The 25,464-nt window shown below is 32.5% G+C and overlaps 3 protein-coding genes and 1 long non-coding RNA gene across 6 annotated transcripts in view; 2 read left to right on the top strand and 2 right to left on the bottom strand.

Annotated features, from left to right (window-relative positions):
- Positions 1-1,522: 1,522 nt before the first annotated feature.
- LOC123707715 lies at positions 1,523-12,304 on the bottom strand. Its single transcript, XM_045657999.1, has 5 exons — positions 11,735-12,304; positions 9,654-9,757; positions 5,642-5,713; positions 4,972-5,094; positions 1,523-4,847 (listed from the first exon to the last, which is right to left on the bottom strand). The coding sequence occupies exons 1-5, from the start codon at positions 11,925-11,927 to the stop codon at positions 4,467-4,469; spliced, it is 873 nt and encodes a 290-aa protein (XP_045513955.1). The 5' UTR covers positions 11,928-12,304; the 3' UTR covers positions 1,523-4,466.
- Positions 12,305-16,141: 3,837 nt separating this feature from the next.
- Positions 16,142-20,668, bottom strand: LOC123707279 (protein abrupt-like). The gene is made up of 6 exons (XM_045657185.1): positions 20,520-20,668; positions 20,245-20,447; positions 19,928-20,104; positions 19,307-19,624; positions 19,074-19,212; positions 16,142-18,964 (listed from the first exon to the last, which is right to left on the bottom strand). The coding sequence occupies exons 2-6, from the start codon at positions 20,422-20,424 to the stop codon at positions 18,459-18,461; spliced, it is 1,320 nt and encodes a 439-aa protein (XP_045513141.1). The 5' UTR covers positions 20,425-20,447; positions 20,520-20,668; the 3' UTR covers positions 16,142-18,458.
- Positions 20,669-20,980: 312 nt separating this feature from the next.
- LOC123706940 lies at positions 20,981-21,410 on the top strand. The gene is made up of 2 exons (XR_006753446.1): positions 20,981-21,133; positions 21,211-21,410. It is a non-coding gene; the product is annotated as an uncharacterized LOC123706940 (long non-coding RNA).
- A 395-nt stretch (positions 21,411-21,805) lies between these two features.
- The window catches only part of LOC123706938 (nuclear migration protein nudC), a 29,989-nt gene continuing 26,330 nt past the window's right edge, over positions 21,806-25,464 (top strand). Inside the window, exons 1-5 of one of the 3 annotated variants that reach the window (XM_045656593.1) lie at positions 21,806-21,824; positions 22,369-22,505; positions 22,605-22,682; positions 22,889-23,108; positions 23,387-23,550. In XM_045656593.1, coding sequence (XP_045512549.1) covers positions 22,431-22,505; positions 22,605-22,682; positions 22,889-23,108; positions 23,387-23,550 — 537 coding nt within the window. In that variant the 5' untranslated portion in view covers positions 21,806-21,824; positions 22,369-22,430. Of the gene's footprint in view, positions 21,825-22,102; positions 22,274-22,368; positions 22,506-22,604; positions 22,683-22,888; positions 23,109-23,386; positions 23,551-25,464 lie in introns of those variants that run through there. The other 2 variants (XM_045656592.1, XM_045656591.1) reach the window with 2 other exon arrangements.

Here is a 25,464-nt window from a genome sequence, read left to right as displayed (position 1 = left end):
AAACGCAGCTACGTAGGACCTTAATTTACTGGCACAAATCAATTCGTACTGACGTAAACTTCAATCTACCTCGATGTGAAAATTGTGCAAATCATATACCTAAATGCTCACCAGCTCCCTAACTATAACTCCGGTTTCTTGATGTATTGGTTCACCATACGAGTGAGTGTTGGGGTGACACATGCTCAATTTGTGGTGGTTGATTTTTAAATAGTCAAAAATAAATACGAAATTATAGACTGCCTTGATAAAATAGATATTTTTAGCCTTCACAGCTTCTTTCGGGAAATAATGATTATAGTTAGGTCTAGATTAAAGACTTTTAAATTAGTAGGGGCACAATGCTTCATTGTTTCACATATTCAATTAATGGAACCTCTGATAGCTCTGATTTCATTTGTTTTATTTATATATTTTAATGACAAATAGGTCTTGTATCTAGGTGTTCTTTTTATGGGAAACAATCGAGCAAGCGACTATAAAGAGCCTTTTGAATAAAGTGAGAACCCCTCCATGGACATTTGTAACGCCGGCTGCTAGCGGGTGTGTTGCCAACCTTTCAGAAAATGGTACGCTATTTTCTTAAAGGCCCCAAGTCGTATCGGTTTGGAAATATCTCTACTGGCAGCTGAATTCATAAAGACATAAGAACACCGCTGTGTTGTAGAACGCCTGCCGTCGAGATGGAGAGGATGGAATTTTAACAATTGTTCGGTATATGTTTGGTTAATGAAAGACGTGCAACGGTGAGTACCGCTAACTGTATAATTATATAATAATAACATCAGTACGACAAAACATATCGTATATATTGTATTCAGTTTACGATAACGATTAATTAAGTCTTTATTGTTAAAAATTTAGTACTCATTATAGTTACCAGTGGCCTAGTAGCTTAAACATGTGACCCTTATCCCTAAGGTTATAGGTATGAACTTCGCCTTGCATTTATTGACTTTTGGCATCTGTCACTCACTCGTACGGTGAAGGCCAACACCGTGAGGAAACCGGCTCATCATTTGCTAATTAGAAATTGAAGAACACGAAGCAGATATCTGTTTCCAAGACCACGATTCTGAATATAACCCACGATTTTATAACCATTTTATAGTTTAACCCACCATTTTAAAGTTAAAACCAAAATTTTATAGATAACCCCACCATTTTATAGTTAATCCTGCCATTTTATACTTAAACCCACCATTTTAGAGTTAATCTTTAGTTAAATATGAACTTTACCAGAAATAAAACCAATTTTCAGATTATAAATTTATTTCGTACATTACCGCGAACGAAATACTGATGTTAATTGAAAACTTTTTCTATTTCAACTGCATCTAACTGTAACGGTGTAACTTTGAAAAATAACTTGTGGATATTTACATGCGACGTTATTTTGAAATAATAAAATTCATTGATATCAAATCCAATTTCCTAATTACTCTAATATAAATATTTGAATTTTGTACTATATTTATTGAAATGAATATATTCTTGACAAATTATTTCAAATACAGAGAGGTTTTTCAAATAGAATTACATATAGGACTTATTTCGAACTGGATGAAACACACATAAGAAAGTTTTGATAAAATTAACTTGATCGGCTTTAAAAAATTTAATTTTATATACAAAATAAATTTAAATAATTTTGGCAAATACTTTTAAAGAAATCACATTAGCAAGAACTACTATGACGAAGATACAAAGTATTATCAAATTACATGTATAAACTTCTCTAATAGAACATATTCCGAAATACAAAGAAACATACATATAAAAATAATATTGGTTTATAGAACGGGTTCTAGGGAAGCTCTATGTAATTGGAACACTTATAATTTAGTTACATAATTTCTGTATCTATATCTCTACAGTATAAATTATAAATCACCTAAGACTTAAATCAATAACAATAGGACTATCTAGAGATGTATATTGTATATACATTACATGTGGCACAGACTACAATTAATTCATTTATGAAATGTCAAGACGTAAAACGTGTATTTTAGGACTAAAAGACAGGCATGGATCCAGCATTGCATACATTACGGTTGGTAAAATCTATGCTAAATTATTATGATATTTATTCTAAAATTCCTCAATGGGAATGTAAATTGAGAGTGACTTGGACGATCTTTAGATGGTCCGGACCACAACCTTTAAGGGCTGAATCCGCGCTTGACGATACAACTTAAACAAATCATATTGCACACAATCACAAAATCAAACGTAGTATATCCCTTGATTTCTCGATAATATTTTTAACAGTATAGCTTGTTGGTATAACATCACAAAGAATTAATTGTGTATTCCATAGTTGTCTTAACGTACCGCAGATATTTATGGAAGAATATAGTTTAAACGGTTGACATGTACAAGTATACCATGAGCTTTCTTAAAAAATCCAGTTGAGATTCATTAGCATCAGTTAAGTTTCCAAATTCATTGCCTTCATGACCTTCTATAAACTGAACGTATTGGAAATGCAAGACCGAAGGAAAGAACGATAATTTTGTTTGTGGTTTCTAAGTAAGTTTTAAAATTTAACTGTTAAACCTAATTTGATAGATAATTCTATACTAAGAATCTAAAAATTATTTTAAATAATTTATCAATCACAATAAAATATAATGCTCAGAATTTTCATACAAATTGAATGGATAAAAGTGGAAATATATACGGGCTGGTTTATTCGACATCATGGTATGAATAAGTAATGCATCTCAGTTCTCAATACGAGCTCATGGTAGGCTCATGGCATCGATTGTTGTTCAAAATGTCAAATTTGACATTTCAATACGTTTACATGATACATACGCTTCAAGTTCAATTTTAGTACTTTTCTAGAATCAATCGTCATTAATTCATCTCCCAGCATTAACGATACTATAAAAAACTCTAAACAAAGAATATTAATATTGAAATAAACGAAACTGAACCTTTTAACAATGATTACGTTTTAACACAAATAAAATTAAAAGCTTAACATTCCCTAGTGTCATTTATATTTTAACGCACACAACGACTTTTTATAATTAATTATTTGCTGTAAAAAAACATGAATAAGATTTATATAAATAACATTACATTTATCATCTACTGACTAAGGAATTATTTAAACAAATATTTTATTCTAGTGTGGTGTTTTCAAATAAGACTATATAATTCTTTGATCTACATTAATGATTATTATTTAATATATAAATTACATAAGGCACTCCAATTCTGTTTCATAGAAAGTGGTTGTCCTACCACCCATTATTCTACAAAAACCGAAGACCCTTGGAAGTTCTTTTAATACAGACTTGATCTAAATAAAACCGAATAGTAGCCAAACTGCAATTTGAGCAAAAAATTAATGACATACTTTTCCACAAGTATTCTTATGGGTTTACGGCTATTTATTCACTAAGATCATACTATGACAAAACAAATCAACTATAAAGAGGTTACCAAAATTGTACCGATAAATCTATGACTGGAGAAGAATTAAACGTAATACTTATTTCCTATTTACACCTATCGTTTCAGAATATTAAGAAATAATCCACAATACTCCCGAATGTTATAAGAAATTGGCTGAATAAAGTGCCGTAACTCACGGAATTCCTACTATGACACTACAATAAATTTTTGGACCCTTATTCTTTAATTAAAAAGCCGCTCCTACTCGAAAATGTTTTATTAAAATTTTGACTAGCTAGGTTTGCTATGCTTCTGATTTGTAGCTGTACCTAAGGATTATTTAATTTAGACTTTGAAGTCCGCGCGACGTCTTTTGAACCCCATATACTTGAAAGGTCAGAAGAGATGCTTAAACGTGTTAGTGAATGAACCTACAGCTAAGTAAAGGTTTGAAATATGAGAGGCTGGTAAAGAATTCAGAATCAATATTTATTGTTATTTAGAGATTATTCTAGCGACAGTACCATTAAAACTTTATAAATTTTTTTCGTGCGCTGCATTCGTCCGTCGAGTGATTTTACGCGGTCGTGTATAATTGTCTAAACGTTGGTCCCTATATTATTACTATTGTAAATTATAACTTTATGATATCAATCTGTAACGAGAATGGGGCGACGCCGCGCGACTCACGGCTAACGCCGATTAAAGGCACATCGAATTATGTAATACATCTCATTTTCTACATTTTTCGCATAATCATTCGCAATAGGTACCTAGATGAACGAAAACATCCCCGCAGACAAACAGAGTTCTTCTAGAACTTACAGGGAATAACGAATACGATGGTAACAATAATAACTTCTATACTTTAACTCAAAACTCACACCACTATATCATTTCTCATACACATTTAACTATTTTATCACATAACTATTTCTATGATATCGCATAGATACCGAGAGCGTCGGTTTGGCAACGTGGTGCTGAATCAAGGTTTATTTTCCTAAGGCAATAATAATGCCCAAAAATTTTACTATACCGAAAATAGCCTTACGTTAAAAGGTATCTTCGCATTTTATTTCTTTGACGGGCGGCGTCCACTGGTCAGGTGAGCCTTCCCATTCGGCGAATGGCTCGAACGCGAAGTTTTCACACTCGTCTGTTTCGTGCGCCAGGTCAGCTCGACTAAACGCCTCCGCGAACTTTCCTATTTCGGTGGAGCCAAAAGCTTGTTGAAACGCTGGCAATGGCACCACTGGAGGTCGCACCACTTCTGGTGGGCGAGTTTCGACAGTTTCCCGCACGGGTTGCGGGACTTCTGCTGGCGGGACTCGCATAGGAAAGTCATTGCTACCGCGTTTGCTTTCATAGCCTGTGTCGTAAACAGGATATGGTGTGGATCGGCCGTCGTGTGCACCGATGTGGTTTTGGGTGTTCTGAAAATTAGATTCGAATAATGAATATAAGTTTTTTCAGCTAAAGGTCACAATACAGCGATTACTACCGATCCAACTTTAGGAAAAAGAGTGGCTTTTAGACTTTAATTTATTTAAAATTTACCTGCATTAATCGACAATCCGGTCCATAACGCATCGATTCCCGTGAACACATGTTCTGTGGAACTCGCGAAGGCCACACGCCACCATTGGTACCGTTCCAACCACTCCCTGCTAGCACACCCATCTATACCAAAATGTATTATTTAATTGTTATAATAAACTAATAACAGGCATTTAATGTTAAACCAAAATTTGTTGTCTAAATCCGAAACAGTTCTATACGACAGTTCTGTTAGAAACTATTCTACATAACAACTGTCTATTTTAAAAATTATACTAGATAATTTGTCAAACTTTTTCGTTTTCTATTAACACATCACCACTTAGCTGGATTGTTTTTTATTAAATTAATCACTACGAGACATTGTGTACTCGACTAGTGTTAAAATATGATGTAAACTTGTACATATTTTTTTATAGAACAGGGGGTAAACGAGATGTTACCTAATGCATCCGTCCATGGACACTATCAATGCCACAGGGCGTCGAGAGTGCGTTGCCGGCCTTTTAATAATTAGTATCCACTTTTCATGAAGGACCCTATGTCGAATTGGTTCGGAAATACTTCACTCCTACAGAAAGCTTGTCTTGTCTCTGGCTCTTCATGGCTAAGTGATTCCGGCGTTATGGACTCCGAATGGTAGAAACTTTTTTGGACATATAATATTTACCTGATAATGCGGCCAAACATGCGGCTCGCAGTACCCATGGCCTCGATTGGTCATTCCGCATTCTAGTGGTGGCTGAAATAATTAACAATCGATTATATATCCGCTTCATTAGTTCATATGTTTTTGCAAAGCTTTATTTAAGGTTTGTGAATAACTTTCTGATTTTCTTACTTCTGGTATCTTGTAGTTATCAGGCATTTGAGGTTTTCATTATAGTTTGATGGCAATAATTTTAGCACAATAGCAAAATTTAAGGATTTTTTTTTAAATTAATTTAGAAACAATTTTACGCTCAATTTCCATATTAAAGAACTATTGAAAAACCGCAAAATGCCAGTGAATACGTTGATATTTTGAGTAGTAAACAAATTTAAATTACGTACACAAATCGCGAAATAGCCTCTACGCCGTTCACGTCTTTCGTATCGATTGAGCTACGCGTGACGTAGCACGCTTACGCGCCCTATCATTGTACACACGGCCAACGAATTCATATAACTATCTTATTACAGACAGGACAGATTATTGGAACTAAATTTACTTATGTTTTTATATAAGGGTCTGCGTCACCACAATATCAGAACAACCGTGAATACGTTGTGTTTCAGGCCTTTACTCTGTTAGAGATCAATTCCACAACTAACCCATAGCTTTTATAAGAGTACCCTCAATTCTACCTATTCTGTAAATATTGTTTGTATTTGGACTCTTAATCAGTAACATTGATTTTTAATATGATTTTTTGTGTTTTAAAAACGTCTGCGCCGCGATAAATTATGCCAAATTCACAGTAAATTATCAAATTAACACTTGATGCTACCGTAATATTTTTTAACAAAGGTAGTGTTGTAACACCAATGCAAAATGTATGAAATGTATACAATATTTATGTGTAATGTTTTATACAATTGAAGGCTTAATAAAAAAAACTTAATAGAATCTGATATTCTGGAAGTTACGTTTTTTAGGAAGTCAAAATCAGTTCTAAATGGAAAGTTCAGGATGAGGTCTTTACCCAAAAGGATTCCATACGGCAGAACAACATTAACTAACGTAGACGTAGAATACACATTTGATATGAAATTATTAGAGATATGGAATTAAAGTGCCAATGGTTATTATTATATTATTCATGCAGTTGTGTTGATAATTAATTACTATAAGTAGGAAACAAATCCAGGACCACCAAATTATCAAAGTTTCCCGTTAATAACTGAGTCATGGAGCTATATTGTTATTACGTATATATTAAGAATACTTCCTTGATTTAAAACACGTTTCTCTATAAGTTTTACGGTGTGCGAATATGAGACGATAATTATTTTCTTACGTAAAAAAATAGCATACTCACGACCAACACAAACAAACGAGGATCGAACTGGCGACCTACTTGTTTAGAAATCAATAGCGAGTGAGCTAACTAGGTACATCCTTAAAACATTGCCATTTCTTCAAAGATTTTCGCAATGACAAGTTTTATTCTAAGACAAGTTTTAGTATAAAGAATTCGATTTGTTTGCTGCCGACATTTTTGTGATGTTTTTATTGAGTTTAATATAAAGCCAGTGTTAAATTTGATATAGAATTAATCTTTATTATATATTAATTTATCCGCGTCTGTATATAATAATAATGTATATATAAACAATTAAATAAAGTTTACTAAAATATCTATTAAAATAGTCCAGTGTCGGCTCAGACAAATGTGTATGAGAAAGGCATTCTCGCAAGATGTTAGAGGTTTCGCAAGATTCCCTTTTGTTATGACGTAAGGCTGTATATAACGTATAAGGTTGTGGGGCGCGCGCCGCGATCAATGTTCGCTCCCTCTGCACTTCTGCGTTGCAGTAACTGCATCCATCATCTTACCTATATAACCTCTATGTATGTAAATGTTGTTTTTTTTTGTTTTGTAATAGCTTAAACGTTGGCAACTTTTCTTAGATGAATTTTTGGATATTATTTTGCATGAAATAAAAGTATTAAAGGTGAGATATTTTTGTTGATACTTTTTGTTCAGGTTACCTTTTAATAAATTGCAATGTTAAGAGGTAAGTGAAACAAATAATAACATTTACTTATCATGCGAATTTCACAATATATGAAATGCATACATTTTGTAGGGAGCAAATGAAATATAAATATATATTTAAAAAAAAAACACCGATTAAACAACGACGCATCTGTGCTTAATTTTAAATATTAAACATCCAAGTACTGGCGTCTTATTGACTACTATTATCTATAACTTGGATATTGTAAAATAGCTAAGCTGCGTATATATACGTAGCAGGTACATGGAGTAGTGGTGGGAGATTTGCAGGCTAACTATCGAGCGGCGAGCAGTGCAAAACCACGTGACTTATCGATCAGCGCGCCCACGACACTCGGAAAAATCAACCGCTGACAGCTTTCATGGGCCACCGCCGTCACCCCCCCCCCCCCCCAACACCCCGCGAATCCCCTACGTCCTCATTAGCGCTTTTGTGACGCTCACTTGTCTCATAATCTGGCGCCATAATCATACCTCCAAATATACCACTTCCGTATTCCAATTGCAACCTGATAACAGATTTGATTTATTTATTGAACTGACACATCAAACAAATATTATTAGGTGTTTTTTTCTGTTGAAATTATATTCACGACATTTAGTGAATACAATTAAACCATTACCTCGTAAATTTAAATTTTATTCACGTCAAAAAGCAGCTTTTTATTTCACATTTAAATTCAATATGTAGAGAGTAAATTTGCAACACATGCATATTTATCCATTCGAATGAACCAAATGTCAATGACCTTTACGGGACTTTTGAACTTGGAAGTTTTTCAAAATTGGCGCTTCAGAACCGATACCGCAAACTTTTAAAACTTTGCATGTCAAATAAATAGGAGCTTTACGCGCGTTGCGTACGATTGATAACAGAGAACATAAAGGAAGCCACGAAGGAATGTAGACAGTTTGACACTGACCTACATATTTCAACTGGACGCCCCGTAATGCTTTAATATTGTGTTCACTTTATTAAATACAGGATGAAACGTTTGTATAACTTTTGGTATCAAACATATCAGTATATTTTCCAATTCAAATTTTACGTGTTAAATTTAGCTCATTGTTAATTCAAATATGTGTTTGTTACTAATCTAATTAGACGATTTATTGACGATTTTGGTTAATGAAAACCCTAAAATCTGAATATTCTACTCAGTATTTAGCGGAATTAAAATTCAAAATATTACAAAGTCATATGAACAAAAAAAAATCGTAAAACATTTCATTTTCGTACCTAATATTATTATAGCAAATCAAACTATTGTCTGTGGTCTATAGTATGATAAACTTATCTACTTTCAATAGATTAAAGATTAAATACAAATTTCATGCTTAAAATATTTTTTTATTATAGATTATCTACCATAAACAAATCAGAAATAGTCATATAAAGAATTTCATTCAGAAATCACACCTTGAATGTATGAGAGAAATAAACTTGACAAGCACTTTCACTCGCTAGTAATAGCATGAACAAAAATATACTGAATTTAATTTTAGCATCCCGACAGTGCTGAGTTCATGAGATTGCAAAGATGCATAGATGTTAGTGGCCTTGAACGTAATGTAAATAAATACAATTTACATTTACGCTTATTACATTGACTATGTTCATTACATTAATAAAATGCTTATTACGTGATGGCATTTACTTCGAAGGATTAGTAGTTAATGTATATGTTCTTCGATTTAGCAGTGAAACAATAATGTACAGCAATGTAAAAACAATTAAAGTGATTAATGAAATAGGCGCTGGTATATGTTATTGAGTTCTTGTAGACTATAAACAAATGAACATCTTATAATTATAAATTACTGGTATAATTGTTAGTGAATAGTATCTATAAGAATCTATAAACAGGAAAATTCGATTAATATTATTTCTAAAATATACCCTATATTTTATGATTTTGTGTACATTTTATCCAGTATTTATATTAAAACGTATCTTACCGTATGCGACACAGGAAACTGTTGTAGTGCAGGATGAATACGCTGTTCTCTCCGAGTAAGTGCCCTTCGCCCTCGTGATTCTTTCAGCGCATACGCACCATAATCTGCACAAACATATATATTATAAGACCCAGTACACGTTCTAGTTACAAATATTGAGACATATTTGTATAATGTAGAATGTAGAAATATTTGTATAATTTTGTTTGTATTTATACTTTATAATGATAAGGAATGCAACAGTTTTAATGCCTTAAACTTCTAGATAATTATCATATTTTTTAAGTGTAGATGAGAATATATTTGAAGATTTCCGGGATGTATTTTTACGAAATAGTAGCCCCACAGCCCTTTGCGATCTCAGAAATTTCAATACAAATCGCTTACACAGATAGTAAATTACACGGAAAAATGCGATATGCATAATCATCACTATTTTGCATAATCTTTATGAATTAAACGAAGCATTCTGATTTTATTCTCTATTTGAATGTAGACATCATATATGTTATGGTTTATGTAATTGCGTTTAGGGAACATGTCGAAAAAAAGAGGAACTGGTATCAAAACCAAAATAAGACATACGGGCACTAGTATTCCCTATCTCCCTGTATGGAGTAGAAACGTGGACAATCTTGGCTCGAGAAAGGCAAAGAATCGATGCCTTTGAGCTTCGCCAGCACCACATCATACAACAATGCTGATCCAAGTGTATATACGGACTCGCCTGTCTACCATATGGGTAAAAGCGAATAGTTAAATTCAGTCATACAATCGGCATAGGCGATGAGTAATTGGAAACTGTTCATAGTTGGTAATACAGAAGGCAAAAGATCGCGTGGCCGTTCACCAAATAGACTGATCAAGTGGTGGTGGAAACATGTGTTTCCAGATGCTTTCTTGCTGATCACGACGCTCAAATCTGAGCTGCCGATTATTAAGATAAGAAGAGTACTTATTAAGATGCCCATTGAAATGTTCATAGTCACGTTTAAAAAAACGCCATATTATACGAACCACCCGTAACATAGATAAAGTTCGTAGCTAGAAGCAACGCGGGCGATAGGCGCCCGGTCAATATGTAGAGTGGCTGTGCGCCGTGCAAGCAATCAATCCGACGCGATGCCACCTGTAGAGCCTACCCCCCGCCCTCCGTACCTCCCCTCCACCCGCCCGCCTTCGGATCGACACGTGACGTAGACGCTGAGAAATCCGCCCAAACGTAAACATTAATTCTTACTTCATTCTTCATTGTTCAGAATGTCGCGCGCGTGCGGTATCCATTATTGGTAAACAAACTTTGCAACTGAACAGATTACACTGAACGCGTATGACCACATACCAGCGATGTTTGTAATTCAATTATAAGCGAGGAATTAGTGGTAGAGGAATTGATTTTCTCTGTTGGATTTTATGTCATAACTACTTGCATGTGTATGATATGTTAATTATGCTACGGATTTATTATGTATACATTATTATCCCCGCAAATTCTAGCGCTTATCGCCGGGTTGAGATCCTAGGACCTCGAACACACAGCCACAAAACTGTAATTTATTAACGATAAGTTTTCAGTTTAAATGATACTATAAATGTAAAAAAAATTGTGTACTTTTTAAATTTATTTACAAACTTTGATTATATTGTTAATAATTAATTTAAATTGTAAAGTAATGTATACGCCTTAAATAACTTTTTATTAAAAAAAGTATTACATAATTGTTAACTGCGACTCGTTTTAATTAATGTTAATATGTTAGTGTAGAGCTAGTTTTTAGATAAAAATTATCAAGGGTACTGATATTAAGAATAGTGCTTCGAAAATTAATCGTGATATGGTAACTGCTTTACACCTGAACTACTATCTAAAATTACTAATAGTAGTGTGTTTTGTAAGTAAATTAAACCATTAATGAAATAATTATTAATACAATAAATATTTGTACAATATTTTCAGAATGCTTAACACTTATATGCAGTCCTATTAAAAATTTGTTTTTCTAATAAACAAAATATCCATTATATTAATTAATTGAATCCTGACAAGAAATTTCTACTATATGTTAGTCTAGGATACCAACCCATTGGCATAGCGTGTTCAGCATGATGCGCGTGCGGCGCAGGATAGTCGTAGCGGTAGTAACGTGCATAGTCGTGCGCGTGCGGGTAGTAAGGCGGGTAAGGCGAGGGCTGGGGCGCGTAAGGCGGCGCAGCGTAGCGCCCGCCCGCCCAGCCTGCGCCCGCGCCGAGCGGTCCCCACTTGCAGCAATCCATTCTCGCGGACTATGCCGCCGGCCACGTGGACCCGCATCCGCGCGTCCGCATTTCTACACAAATTTAAATCCACATCCGCCGCATATTAATCTATGAAAGTTTTCAAAAGTTTCAAATACAAGTGCAACGCGGAGATCGGACGCAGTTTCGCGGCGGGAAACGATTGCGGGTGCGACGTTAGTTAGCGGGAAGTGGTCGTTCGAGTTTGCCGGCGTGGAGGCGAGGCTGGCTGCGCGGCGCGGGACGTGCGGGGGTCGGGGGGCGACGCCCGCTCGCCGGCGACTCGGCGCAGCGCGGCGCTCGACGGACGCCGACTGAAGGCGCGGAATCGATACGCGACCGCCGCGTGCCCGCGCCCGCACTGCCTCATCCTGCCGCCCTGCCCGCGACACACGCGCAGACTATTCACCCTATAGAGGTAAATCCCTTGCGATCATACGTTCAACTCGAGCATTTTAGCATAAACGGCTAATTCAAACTGCACTTTTAAAGTGTACATATTCAACGGAACATATTTAAAAGTGTTTCATGAAATTTAATTTCGAAAAACAGTCACTCATTAGCGTGAAAGTTTAGATTCGTGGCAAATTATGTCGTAGCCCGTAGGTCTATGTTGTCCGTAGGCCTTTGTGAAAGGAGTACTCTGTAACGATATTGCGCGCAAACTTTGTCTTCTTCGACAAAATTTTCATGGGAAAAATAATCGATAGTTTGCACTATTAATTAGACCACTTTCGCCGAAACTACTTTCGTCATGGTACTTTCGCAATTCATAGGCAGGTTTAAAAATTTAAAAATAACTATACAATAAATTGAATAATATAATAGCTATAAAACATTATTATATTGTTCAATATTCGAATGTATAACAGTGTTTAACAATTTTTTTTAAAGTAATTTTTCGAATTATTAATTAAGTTATTATAAAAGTTTGCGCATCGGGAAACTTTTAAATTTAAAATTAATATTCAGCTAAACTAATTCCTCTAACAAATGCAACCTTGTCAATAAATAAAAACTTGAGAAAATACAAGGTTTTTATATACCTATATAAAGAAAACACTTTCTGCCTTATATTGAATATTTCAGCAGTTTTTCCTGAAGCAATCACAAGATTTAATTCTATCAAAAATCCATCAAGGCTAATTTTAAAGGGTGTTTTTATTGACCCTTGATTAGAGGTTAAACGCGTAGGCGTCAGTGACCCACATTGGCAGTCGTCATGCGGCTACACCCTGTGTCTCCGCAAACTTTTCACGTGAATTTATTCAAACGATAACGTGACGCGCCTAAAACAAAACAACTTTTCAATTCGCATTTCGCCCACTCTTTATGGATTGTTTTCTTTGCAAATAATGTTGTAAAATATTAAATAAGAAAGTGTAGACTTTGAGCAAACTGATGAGTTGATCAAGTGATGACTGTATAAATAATTTAAGCAAAAAGGCATTCATGAATACAGGCGACAGACAAAAATAATAATTTTTGTTGGATTTATTAAGATCAATAAGTACAATTATGAGGACTTTATTAAGTAAAACGCTAAAATTACGCAGAAACTAGAAGCATTTTTGTTGCCATCGACTCATCAAAGCCAAAGAGACAGTCACCTATGAAATGTTCTATGTTCGAATGGGTAGAGGTGCGCGCGAAAATCACTACCACACAGCTTCTACAATCAATAAAGAACATTTCTATTGATTCTTTGTAATTCTCGAGACAATTAATGGAGTGATCATGGTTATCTTAAGACTGTAGAGTTATCTGTTTATGAAACGTCAAATGTTTGATTTTGGCGCCAATTTACTGCGCGACGCAATTGCAGTGATGGTAAGTTTTATTAAAATTCGTTACTTTGAATATGGACTGATAGTACGGCACGGCTAGACGTGTGTCTGTCCATATACTTATATATTATATTGATTTCAATATATTATATAACGCTTAGGCTGCATATAAGATGTGACAGTGTGAATGGCGCATAGTACGTTTTGAATGTGTATAAATAAAACATATTTACTAAACGTGTCCGTGGGTTTTTATTTTATATTTTAATAAAATTAGTTATATTTCGTAGGAGTTATATGTGTAAAATAATTTTCATAAATGTTAAGATTGTTCTCAAAATTTTAATTACGTACAAGTTTAAAATTATGGAATAATTTAATATTCCATAATTTTAAAGTTGTTAAAGCTATTAGAGATGGCCCATGATACAGGTAAGCTAATCTGTAATCATAGACAACTTATTTTATTCCAAACACAAATGCACTCTATGCGTTTGAAAAGTCAACGGCTAATTTGAGAGATAAGTTGATATTGTATAAGCTCGGGTTATCATGCAGATTGCGGTGAATCAATAGGAGCGACTCGGCCACTGACGACGGATGACGATCAATAGCGTCCCACCGGAGCTGTCTCCGCATTAAAGGGCTTCCTTGAACGCCTTTACACATATCCACTATCTAGCTACTTCATACGTCACTGCGATCCATACTTAGACCGTCTACTGAAACTCACTTTTCAAGTAGATATCAGTTATTGCAATATACGTATATTTTTACTCGAATCATCTACCGAGAACCTAATATATACTGAATTAATATCTGTATACATATAATTAATTCTTAGTACATGTCTTAAATAAAAATATACTGCACATTTTTCATTGATAAACAAATGCTTTCGTAATTATTAACCAATCAGATCTACTGATAACTTTCAAAATTAATTAGTAATTTATAGCTTAGTATGTATTGGTTGCGATTTTCTCCTTATTAACTACGAGGTCCGTGGAACGTTCGACCTGTGGAAAATTAAATTCTCCTCCTTATACAAAATCGATGCCATGTGCCTTTCAGCTCTTATCAGAGTAGAAGTTTATTTTCTGTCATAAGAATAATAATAATAAATCGAATTTATCCAAACTGTTAGAACTCCCGAAATCCATGTATAACATCTTTCAAAAAGCAGTAACATTAAATACAGCAAGAATAACTCGCCAATTTCTACGTGGTAATAACCCATTAAAAACCTGTGATCACAAAACTGGAGAAAAAGTAAGATTAAAAAAACAAAGGATGTAATTGGGCGGTCTTACTGCTAAAAGCTAGCTTCTTCCAGACAGCTTAAACATAAATATTTAAAAAATACAATATCAAATTTAAAACAGGTAAAAAATAATAAAGGTTTCTCGTTATAATGTTGTCCATTGTTTCTTAAATATAAATTTTGTCTGCGAAGTTTGCATGCTCTGCCACAATCAAATGGCATTGACGGTGAATAAGAGATTGTCAAATATATAATAATCGTAACAGTTTAAGAATCGGTCTTTAAATTATTATATCTACTGTTTTCCCTACGAAAATAAAAATTGTGGTTTGTATTTAAAAAATAAACAACTTAACTGATTAATTACTTTTGATTATAAACAAATATACTTGACATTGGATATACCTACTTATTGGGCGTATACAGTTAGACAAAATAAATAATTGTATAACAAATTGATCAATAAAATCACACTCAATCGTAAACTCAAACTTCAAGTAAGAATTATATTTAAACAGCTTAAGATCACAGACTTGCACCCCATAGTATATGAACGGTCAGTAAGTACATAGTTGCAGTACATTAGGTAAGAAGACACCGTCCATTCGTCTAAGCCATACAACCTTTTTGCATACCAATCAAACCACCTTGTTAGTCTTATCGAAGTTTCACGGATATTTTTTCTCAACATCAATTAGATAATCAGACATTTGTGGAATGACATGTAGTTATTCCATCTGAACTTCGGCAGTGTTTACTGTTGTGATTAATGAATTTATGAGCAACTGAAAATTTTCACAATACTGTTGACTGGAAATATCTTTTTATCGTCATCATGTCATTAATATTTTACGTTCAAGACTAACACTATAAAGAACTCTCAAATTCATACTTTAGAATCTAACAATCTTACCGAACGAGCAGAACGAGGTAAAAAGTTCTAGGAACTACAACTTTTGTGGTAGAGTGAAGTCCGTTTCTTGAACATCCGTTTCTAAGGGTGGCGCTGCGCTGTCTTTAGAAATATTTTGTTTTAAGGTAAAAATATTATTGTATCATTATTTTATATAAATAAAGTTAGATTCACTAGTATTTTGATATCCTTAAATGTTCAGCGCCAAACGGTGAGGTGAGGTACGAAGGTAGAAATAAAAGTCATTGTATCAAAGCAAAATATTTAATTTATAACGTAACTAAAATAAAAATCCTATGATAATCTAATTCAACAATGTGTATAGTCATACGTTTCAATTTTTAAAGACAAATTATAATTCAAATAACTAAATATATTACTCTCTATAATTTAAAACTAAGTAGAAACTATTTTTAAATAATTTATATTTCACTAATGGCATTCCACAGAAAATAATATCGTCTAACATAGATAACAAAATACGCGCACTTATAACTACCTAATTGAGAAATAACAAAGTGGTAACATAGTTTTAAACTAAACAATTAGGTCTATATTCAAGTATTTTGTCAATCTTAAAACTAAAAAAAAGTAACATCTGTGATCTTTTGGCACAGAGTAGATAACTTGGCAGTATAGTACGAAAACGTATTGATTAAGGCTACAAAAAACAGTCAATTGTCATTTATGTTTCGACAGTTTTTACTGAGATATCTTTATGAGAACGCAACTGAAACTGTAAATATTAATTGCCATGCTTTTAATTCACATTCGTTGCTAACTATCTAAAAAATAAATCACTAAAGTACTCATCTATCTCTTTTCGACAGAGCGTAAAGATAAATTTTCGAATGGGTACTTTATTTACATAAACACATAGATTTGCAGTTTCTGGTGGTAAAAATAAACTTCTATAAGAATCCTGTACCGGATGCCTGAGTTTAGGGTTACATAGTATTATTTGAAATATGGTATATTCTGTCGATAAATTTAAAAAAAATGATCTACAAATAAAATATATTTATAATAATTGCTATTAAAACCATAAGCTCAGGGTCCCAGTGGATATGTTTTGTTCAATTAAATACAGATTTAGTACCGAAACTTACGATAAATGTATGCCTTTCCCACAACAATTTTACACAATACAAATTACTCTAATATTATTCGGGTAATTTTCACTTTAAAGAGCAGCATTAATTTTACACAACTTATAAATACTGATAATTTCATAAATTATGTTTATTCCTAAGTTGCTCAACCAACAAACATAATTGTCAAAACACAATAATTTTGCTTAATAATTTCTAATACTGAGAAATCCTACTTTACATAAGTTTAATTATAATAAGAAATGACATTCATACAATCCATCATTTATATAGGATTTACAAACAATCCAGGTTTTTTAAAGTTGACAAAGTATATGACAGCACATTGGTTGGGCCTGGTGGCCCAGTTATATAAATATGTGGTGTTAATATGTAGAACAAACTTATATAAGAAATATTATTTTAACTATCATAATCCAGAAAATCTATGAAACTTAACAGTCCTTCCACATAAACAGTTCACTAAGTGTGGTGCTAGTCTCTATTGAATTCAAAATTATATTGTTTCTGGTAAAGTTGATGTTGCACTCTTGGTACCTATACATAAAAACTTGACAGCACTAAAATATATTTGTTAATTACTAGATATTCGTCAAAAGATTTTCCACACAAAAAAAAACTTTTTCAGTGCCTTTTACTATGACGGACTTGTGACACTTCACCTTGAAACATTTGTCAAAATAATATTGAATAATAATGTTTAGCCACAGAACTTTACAGCACCACAATGACTTTTATATTTAAAATTACAAATAAAACATATTTTATAGCGCCTAGTTACAGTGTTGGGAATAGTGAGGGGACTTTTGGTTTGTTCCTTTTACAGAATTACTACTTTTTTAACTGATATATGGATACAAATTGGCACCATTTATTTATTTACCATTTGTATATAAGGCACAATAGTATTTCTAATCTACGTATAATTGAACATTCTATTAAAGTTAAAACCTTTATGCACCAATTTATATATTTTATAGGAATTTAGTATCACTTCATTAGCTTCTATTTGAGGAGATTCATCCAAATTATATTCCATCATCATTTAGGACATTATTTAGAAGATCTAGGTTTTGGAAGCCAGTTTACTTTTAAATTACCTAATTTTTAATAAATATTTAATTTAGAAGGCACTTTGATTATTTTAATACGTCTATAAATTTTCTACATATGAATAGAATTATAAAATATTACATGTCCAAATAATAACCACCTTCAGTTTATTTGAAGTTGGACAAATTTTTTTTTTTTGTATAGTATTTTTTGAGATTGACATTTAAATGCTATATAAATAGTTATAGCAAAATATTAAGCATTTTTTTTCTGAACAAATTATTACTAAACTATGTTGTTAAATTTGTACTAATTTTGTTTGAATTAATTTAAATATATTTTTATCAGACATATTTTACCACCAAATTAAATTGACAGTATCATAAAATGGGTTAGAACCATTTAGTTTCGTTGGCCATGACTTGTCCACATGTGTTCTTTGAATGTTTCCCGCATAGTAAACGACCTTGGGCACAAATAGCAACACAGCCTATTAGTAAGATCTGAATGCATTAGTCTCACATGATATTTCAAGGCTGATTGATTTGAATATTTCATACCACAGTGTGGGCAGTCCCCACAAATAGCTGCATGATTTGACTGGTGCCCGCTTTGAGAAGTTGAAGCACCAGAATTTAATGGACCTGACATACCTGCAAGTATCATCAAGGCCTGGGACTGTTCAGAATATGTGTTTTCTTTAGAATCTTGCTCTGACAATAATATTTCTGGCTCATAATCAATATCGGGCTTTGGAGAAGGTTTTTCAATTTTAACAAGAGCTTCATCTATTTTTAATGGACTTTTTTGTGTAAATGTAGTTTCTGAGTTTGATTCCTTCCTGTTGGCATTTTGTACTTCTACGGGCAGTTTTTTCGTGCATGTATCACTTTTGGATGGATTGATTCCTGTAATACATTTTTAGAATATTGAATAGTAACTTACTTTTCATATGGACAAATATTGTTGTATTATATATTTGTTATGCAAAGTAAATCAATATCTTAAATACAACACCTGAGAGTAGAGATCGAGCTAGCATGCTGTTTTCATAAGCAGGAAGGCTTTCATCATTATCAGAACTGAATGTAACCGGATTTGGTGAGCTATTTTCTTCGTTCCATTCTGTTTTCACAATTATAGGGCCTTCTTCTGTCTGAAAGTGGCATTAAAATAAATGTATTAATTATTATTAAATAATACATTTCAGCAAAATAGTTAAATCGTAAAAAAAATTAATGACAGCTTACCTGTTGATTCTTTCCATTGCTTACAATGGAAAATTCTTTATCTGCTTTGCGTTCAACAACTTCGGCTCCAAACATTGGGTTGTCTACCTTCAATTGGGAACCATTATTTTTGTTATAAATATCACATGATTCCAGTATTTTGCTTTTCTTATAATCAAGATTATTCAAGTCATTTGGTTTGTCAGAGGTGCTACTTCTTCGTTTCTTCAGGGCTGGTATTTTTGTTTCCTTGTGAGTTACATTTCCATGAGACTTGGCATATATAGTCAGTTGAGTGTAAAGTTTATTTGTTGCATTTGATGGTGAGAATTCTTCATTCTGAAATATTGTAGTTTATAATTAATTGTTGTTGTATTTTAAATTTACTACAAAAATAGCTGTGAATCCCTATAATCCATGTTATACATTTATTTAATTGAATTTTGAATTTCAAACTGCTTATAAAATAGATACAATTTCTGTAAACATATAGCTGTAAAATGTTTCAATAACTATGGCATTGAAACTTATCAGAAAACCAGCTATTTTTACATTTAGTACTGAAATTAAAGATCTGATACTTTATTGCAACTTCTACTGTAATGTTATTACTTTTATTCATATTATATATTGTTTTATTACCTGATGTGTTACACCAGTTAAACCTTTAATTTGTAATAATGCTGCTGTATGCAAAAATGAAGACAATTTACTTTCTTCAATAAATACTTCTCCTTGGTACATGTAAGACAGCAAGCTCAGGATGTCATCAGCAGAGACATCTTTCAAAATAATAACAGGATGTTGACATGGGTTCTCCTAAAAATATATATATTTTCAAACAGTTGGTCATATAACCCACATAATGCATTGACAGCCTAATGCATTGACAGCCTAATGCATTAGTAATATTATTAGTACAGATAGACGCGAAGGTTATATTCTCCCAAGTCATTCACCTTGAACACATTCCTAAAGTACGGGCTACACGCTGACAGTATTACTTTATGGGCCTTGATATTTCTGCCTTCACAAGTAAGTGTCACATCAACAAGATCCTCAGAGCATTTCAGGGAATCCAGAGCACTTACGATGTTGGTTTGAAAATTATTCCAACGTAAACAAAACTGATCTGCCATTGCTATGTTGTGTTTGCAAAAAGCTGGAAACATAAAAATACAATTCAATGAATGAAATTTAACTGCAATTACAAAATATTTGTTAAATAACATACCCCTTGACTCATGTAGTTAGATACTAATACAGTCATTAAGACGTTTTAATTTATTGAAACACGTCTAATTAAAGATTTAATGGAATTAATAAGAAAACCGTAAATAATATAAATTAAAAATAAAGTGCATGACCTCCAGTGACACAGTCTTCTTTCACTTTTTACCATGGACTACAAACATTTTACCACAGGTTTTGATCACAGAGAATATTTGTCAGCACCCATAACCAAAAACGAGACCTAAAAAAATCTAAAATGTATGAAAAGAAAGGTTTTTTATAACATCCAGATCAAATCATCCGCACAAAAATAATAAGGTTTTATGCCCAAGTAATGTTGTCAATAATAACTGAGACAGTGAGTTAAAAATAATAATAAGTTCTGTAGTCTGTAATTATATTATTGTCTCTCTGATCAAAGCCTGTGGTAAAATGTTTGTAGTCCATGGTAAAAAGTGAAAGAAGACTGTGTCACTGGAGGTCATGCACTTTATTTTTAATTTATATTATTTACGGTTTTCTTATTAATCCATTAAATCTTTAATTAGACGTGTTTCAATAAATTAAAACGTCTTAATGACTGTATTAGTATAGTCTAACTACATGAGTCAAGAGGTATCTTATTTAACAATTTTTTTGTAAATGCAGTTAAATTTTATTCATTGAATTGTATTTTTATGTTTTTACTGGAGGGAGCTATCTAAAGCAAGAAGTGTACACAAAAACAATTTTGGAGGAATTATGCAGCCGTGTTCAGGAGGCTGTTTCAAAAATAAATTAACGACGCTGTGCACATTATCTTACTTGAGCCTTTATTAGACGTCGAACGTGTATTAGAGTCGGTGGTAGACAACTTGAACACCTGATGTGAATAAAGCTTGATTTATGTACACCCAATTTTTTTTTCTTAAAATTTATTCAGACTTATCTTTTCTTTTTTTAGTCGTATTTACTCTTTTTGCATCTCTATAGCAATAACTTAGTTTATTAGATAACATGATGTATTATACCATTTTTGTAAACTGTATGAACTGCAAAAAAATTTTAAATAGCTGGCCACTTACTTTTTTTTTACATGAAACACTCAAACTATGCCAAAATTATTTTGGTATCAAATTTCACGTTAGAAACTCAAGTTCTTATTTTGTTTTTGAAAAAATTATCATAGATAAATTTATTATTTAATGTTTTCTAGTGTATCTAGTGTATATATAGTCCATCAGGAATAGTATGACACCAAAAACGCCACAAATTTAATTACTTTGTAGCCGTTGTGAACACGAATGTGAAGTAAAGTAAAAATAACGTATGTTTTTCTAAAAAAAACATATTTTGGATATCACTTGGAATTTTTTTTTTCTGAGCGCTGGAAAGCTGTCCCGTGCGGAGTTCAAGGATTATCCATAATTTTTTGGGACAACTGTATATTCACGATTGTGTACATATAATATCCTAATATATAAGTATTTACTCTCAATTGAAAATTGAATGATAGAGAGACGTGACTGTTATTACAAATATCTGATATTTTTTCTGTTTATTCTCTGTAGCTTCTTTTTGTGATATAATTTACAACTACCATTTGTTGACAGCCCTACTCGTATCACTGTTATCTGTCTGTAGTCTTTATTCTATGATCTGTCTAATGTCTATTGAATTACCTAAATTCTAGAATCATTCCGATTAGCAATCAAATTGTAAAATAATAAAGCCGGTATTTTCTAAATTGAATATCAGGTAAAATACTTCTAAGAAGTGAGTATTTTATGTCTTAACTTAAATAATTCCGTCGAAATAAGGTTTTATTAGGTCTGTTTTGATATCATTTGACATTATCCACATGGTTACAGGTTGTAAACAAAAGAAGGTAAAAGAAGTTCGGTTTGTATTATAAAACACATTTCTCCTTAAAATGACGCACGATCCTGAAAAATTTGATTCCATGCTTCTTGCTATGGCGCAGCAACATGAAGGCGGAGTTAAAGATGTATGTACATATTTTTAAATAAATAAAAAACTGGTTCCATGCTATTATACTTAAAACATGGTAAAGTTCATGTAATTAAGAAGAAACTTAAAATTTCAGTTATTGGATACAATAGTAGGATTTCTAGCAAGAAAAACTGACTTCTTTGTTGGTGGAAAGGAAGGCGAATGGGAAAAGGTATGGTATACCATGGCATAAGCAGTATCTTAATTGTTGGGTCTTTCAACAATTCTTATAGCAAATACTAAGCTTCATTTTGGGTTAAACTAAATATCTTATTTATTTTTCCAAATCCTTTAAAATGACAGCTTTCAAAATTTATTTATTATTTTCAATTATTCTATGAATACTTTCTATTTTATTAATTTAGTTATTTTGTATAGGTGGTTAAAGATACATTTTACAAACATTCCGTTAAGGCTAGAGAGGAGAAAGAGAAGATTAAAAGAGAGAAAGTGGAAGCTGAAAAGAGACTTAAGGAAATACAGCAGAAAAAAGAGCAAGAACGTCTAGCTAAAGACTTTGAACCAGCTACTGTTACCGAATTAACTGATCAGGAGGCAGAAAATTTACAAAATGACCTAGAAAAAAATAAACAAAGCAGTGAGTATTAACCTTGATTATATAAAATAATTTAAGGGACTTTAATGTGTAAAATCTTTGATCTTAACAAATTTTTTTTAATTTATGAAATAGGTAAACTGCTGTATCTTTTTCTGTTATAGTTGAGCTACTAGCTCTATAACTTTTGTCATGACAACTTTTGATATGACATGCCATATACACAAAAACTATTAACTATTTGAGTGACTTGAGACAAAATCACATGTGTGACCCGGTAACACTGATTTATCTGTCTTGCAATACACACATTTTTGCAGAGGAAGAAGATGGCAGTGGTGATAGTGCATCAAATGATCCAGAAACTCCTACTGTACCAGATGAAGAAGATGATCCCAAAGAAAAAAACAAATTAAAACCTAATTCTGGCAATGGATGTGACCTAGAAAATTACAGATGGACACAAACATTGGAAGAGGTTGAGGTAAGTGAGCTAATTTTAATGACCCCATAGCTTTATTTGTATAGGTTGTTGTATGTGACTCATAGAAAATATTTATACTAATTTATGTTCCAATTTGTGAATACCTTATTTCATTAAAATACTATTTTTTTTTTCAAATAGAGCTTATATATAGGACTTATAGCTTCCAAAATTAATTATCATTTATAATTATTTTATAAATAATGATATACTTATGAAAAACTTTACTATGTTTCTGTTTTAATAAATAAATAATGCTAAGTAAAAAAGACAGTAAAAAAAATACATTCTCTCATACTGAAATGAGGATAATCATATCATCATGACTCTTTCTTGCTTTTACCAGCAAGTATGAGCATATATTATAGACTGACTTCATTTACAATTAACAAGACTACCATAAACCTATATAGAATACCAATCAATATAAATAACAACATACAATTTACTAAAAAAGTTAAATGTAAACATGTATGAATGTCTGAATGTCTGAATTAGACCTGGGCACCCATTTGCATCTGCTGCACTGGTAGGTTTCTTATTATGTTATGTAATGTGTATAATTAATAGTATTTCACCAGAAAGCGATCCCAGATGACTTCTAAGAGTTGTGTTATACATGCGCTTGAGGCGGCATTAGAACAAAATAACAGCCAAATATTCTAATTAGGCTGATAGGTGGCGCTTGTATACGTTGTGTATGTGCTGTTAAAAAGTTTGTGTAGTCCAGTCATTATAGTAAGTTCACCTCGGTATTCGTGATATCCATCTGTAAGTCTGTAAATTAAAAAGGTAAAATTGAAATTTAAAAGTTGCGTGTACCCCACCACATGTAGGTTTTGAGACAACTTTAAGGGTGTCAATATATAAGTATTTACAGACTTACAGATGTGTATCTTGAATTCCGAGATTCTTACCTAATTTAAGCTTCAATGACTGAACTATGTGGTACAAATGGTAATGAACGAGTTCATCAAATAAGACGATAATTAAAGGTGTTACAACTTGTGATTATAATTTAATATTAATTTAAAAAATGGCGTTTCTAAATATATAGACAGCGTTAGATATATAATTACATTGTTTTTAATTACGTTACCTGTTACTTGGCACAACATAATTTATAACCAGCATATTCGGGAAATAAGTCTTATTCAGGTTATTTCATAAACATGATGATACGTTGTCTAGTCGAGAAAATGTTGAAAACCTGATTTATACGTAAGAGAGCGTTCAAATATTATGTAACGAATTTTCGTCTTGTAAAACGTTACGATGAGAACGGGGATTGAACTACACGTTATAACAATAACCATTATTTATTTATTATTTATAATAAACATTATTTTCTACTTTCCAGTACTTTACACCACATAATGGTAAGTTTTAGGTATAAAAAGTCACTGGGTGGTCACAAAACGTTTTACTATTGGATATAGAAACGGTACGGCGCGTTTCATAGGGAGGGGGAGGGGGTTCAAGAATCTACAAAAATTACGTGACGTAACACTTGAACGCTCCCTCATATCCCGATTCTCATACATACAAATGAAAAATCTTTTCAATTTAAATCCATTTATACTACCATATTTTATGATTTTCATAAAACCGCGTGAAATAATAATTACAATATATTAAGTCTCAAAAATTTTACTAAGATTCAAACTAAATATTTTTAATTCCAAAGTAGTAAGTAAGTAAGTAAGAAATATATATTACAGAATTTATATTTTACGCCGATTGCTTCCATGACTTTCCTTAAGACTCCATTATAAGTTCAATATTATCTACTTTCTAAATTTGGTTTTATTTATTTATTTACACTTCGTTACCTTTATGTTTATCGAAAAACAAATAAAATAATACATAAAAATTAAAAGGGATGCAACGAGCGGCCTTATCGCTAACAAGCGA

This window comes from Pieris brassicae, chromosome 3, assembly GCF_905147105.1.
Source record: "Pieris brassicae chromosome 3, ilPieBrab1.1, whole genome shotgun sequence".
Classification (NCBI taxonomy): domain Eukaryota; kingdom Metazoa; phylum Arthropoda; class Insecta; order Lepidoptera; family Pieridae; genus Pieris; species Pieris brassicae.
Note: the sequence above shows the minus strand (reverse complement) of the source record. Positions and strands in the feature narration are given on the sequence as shown.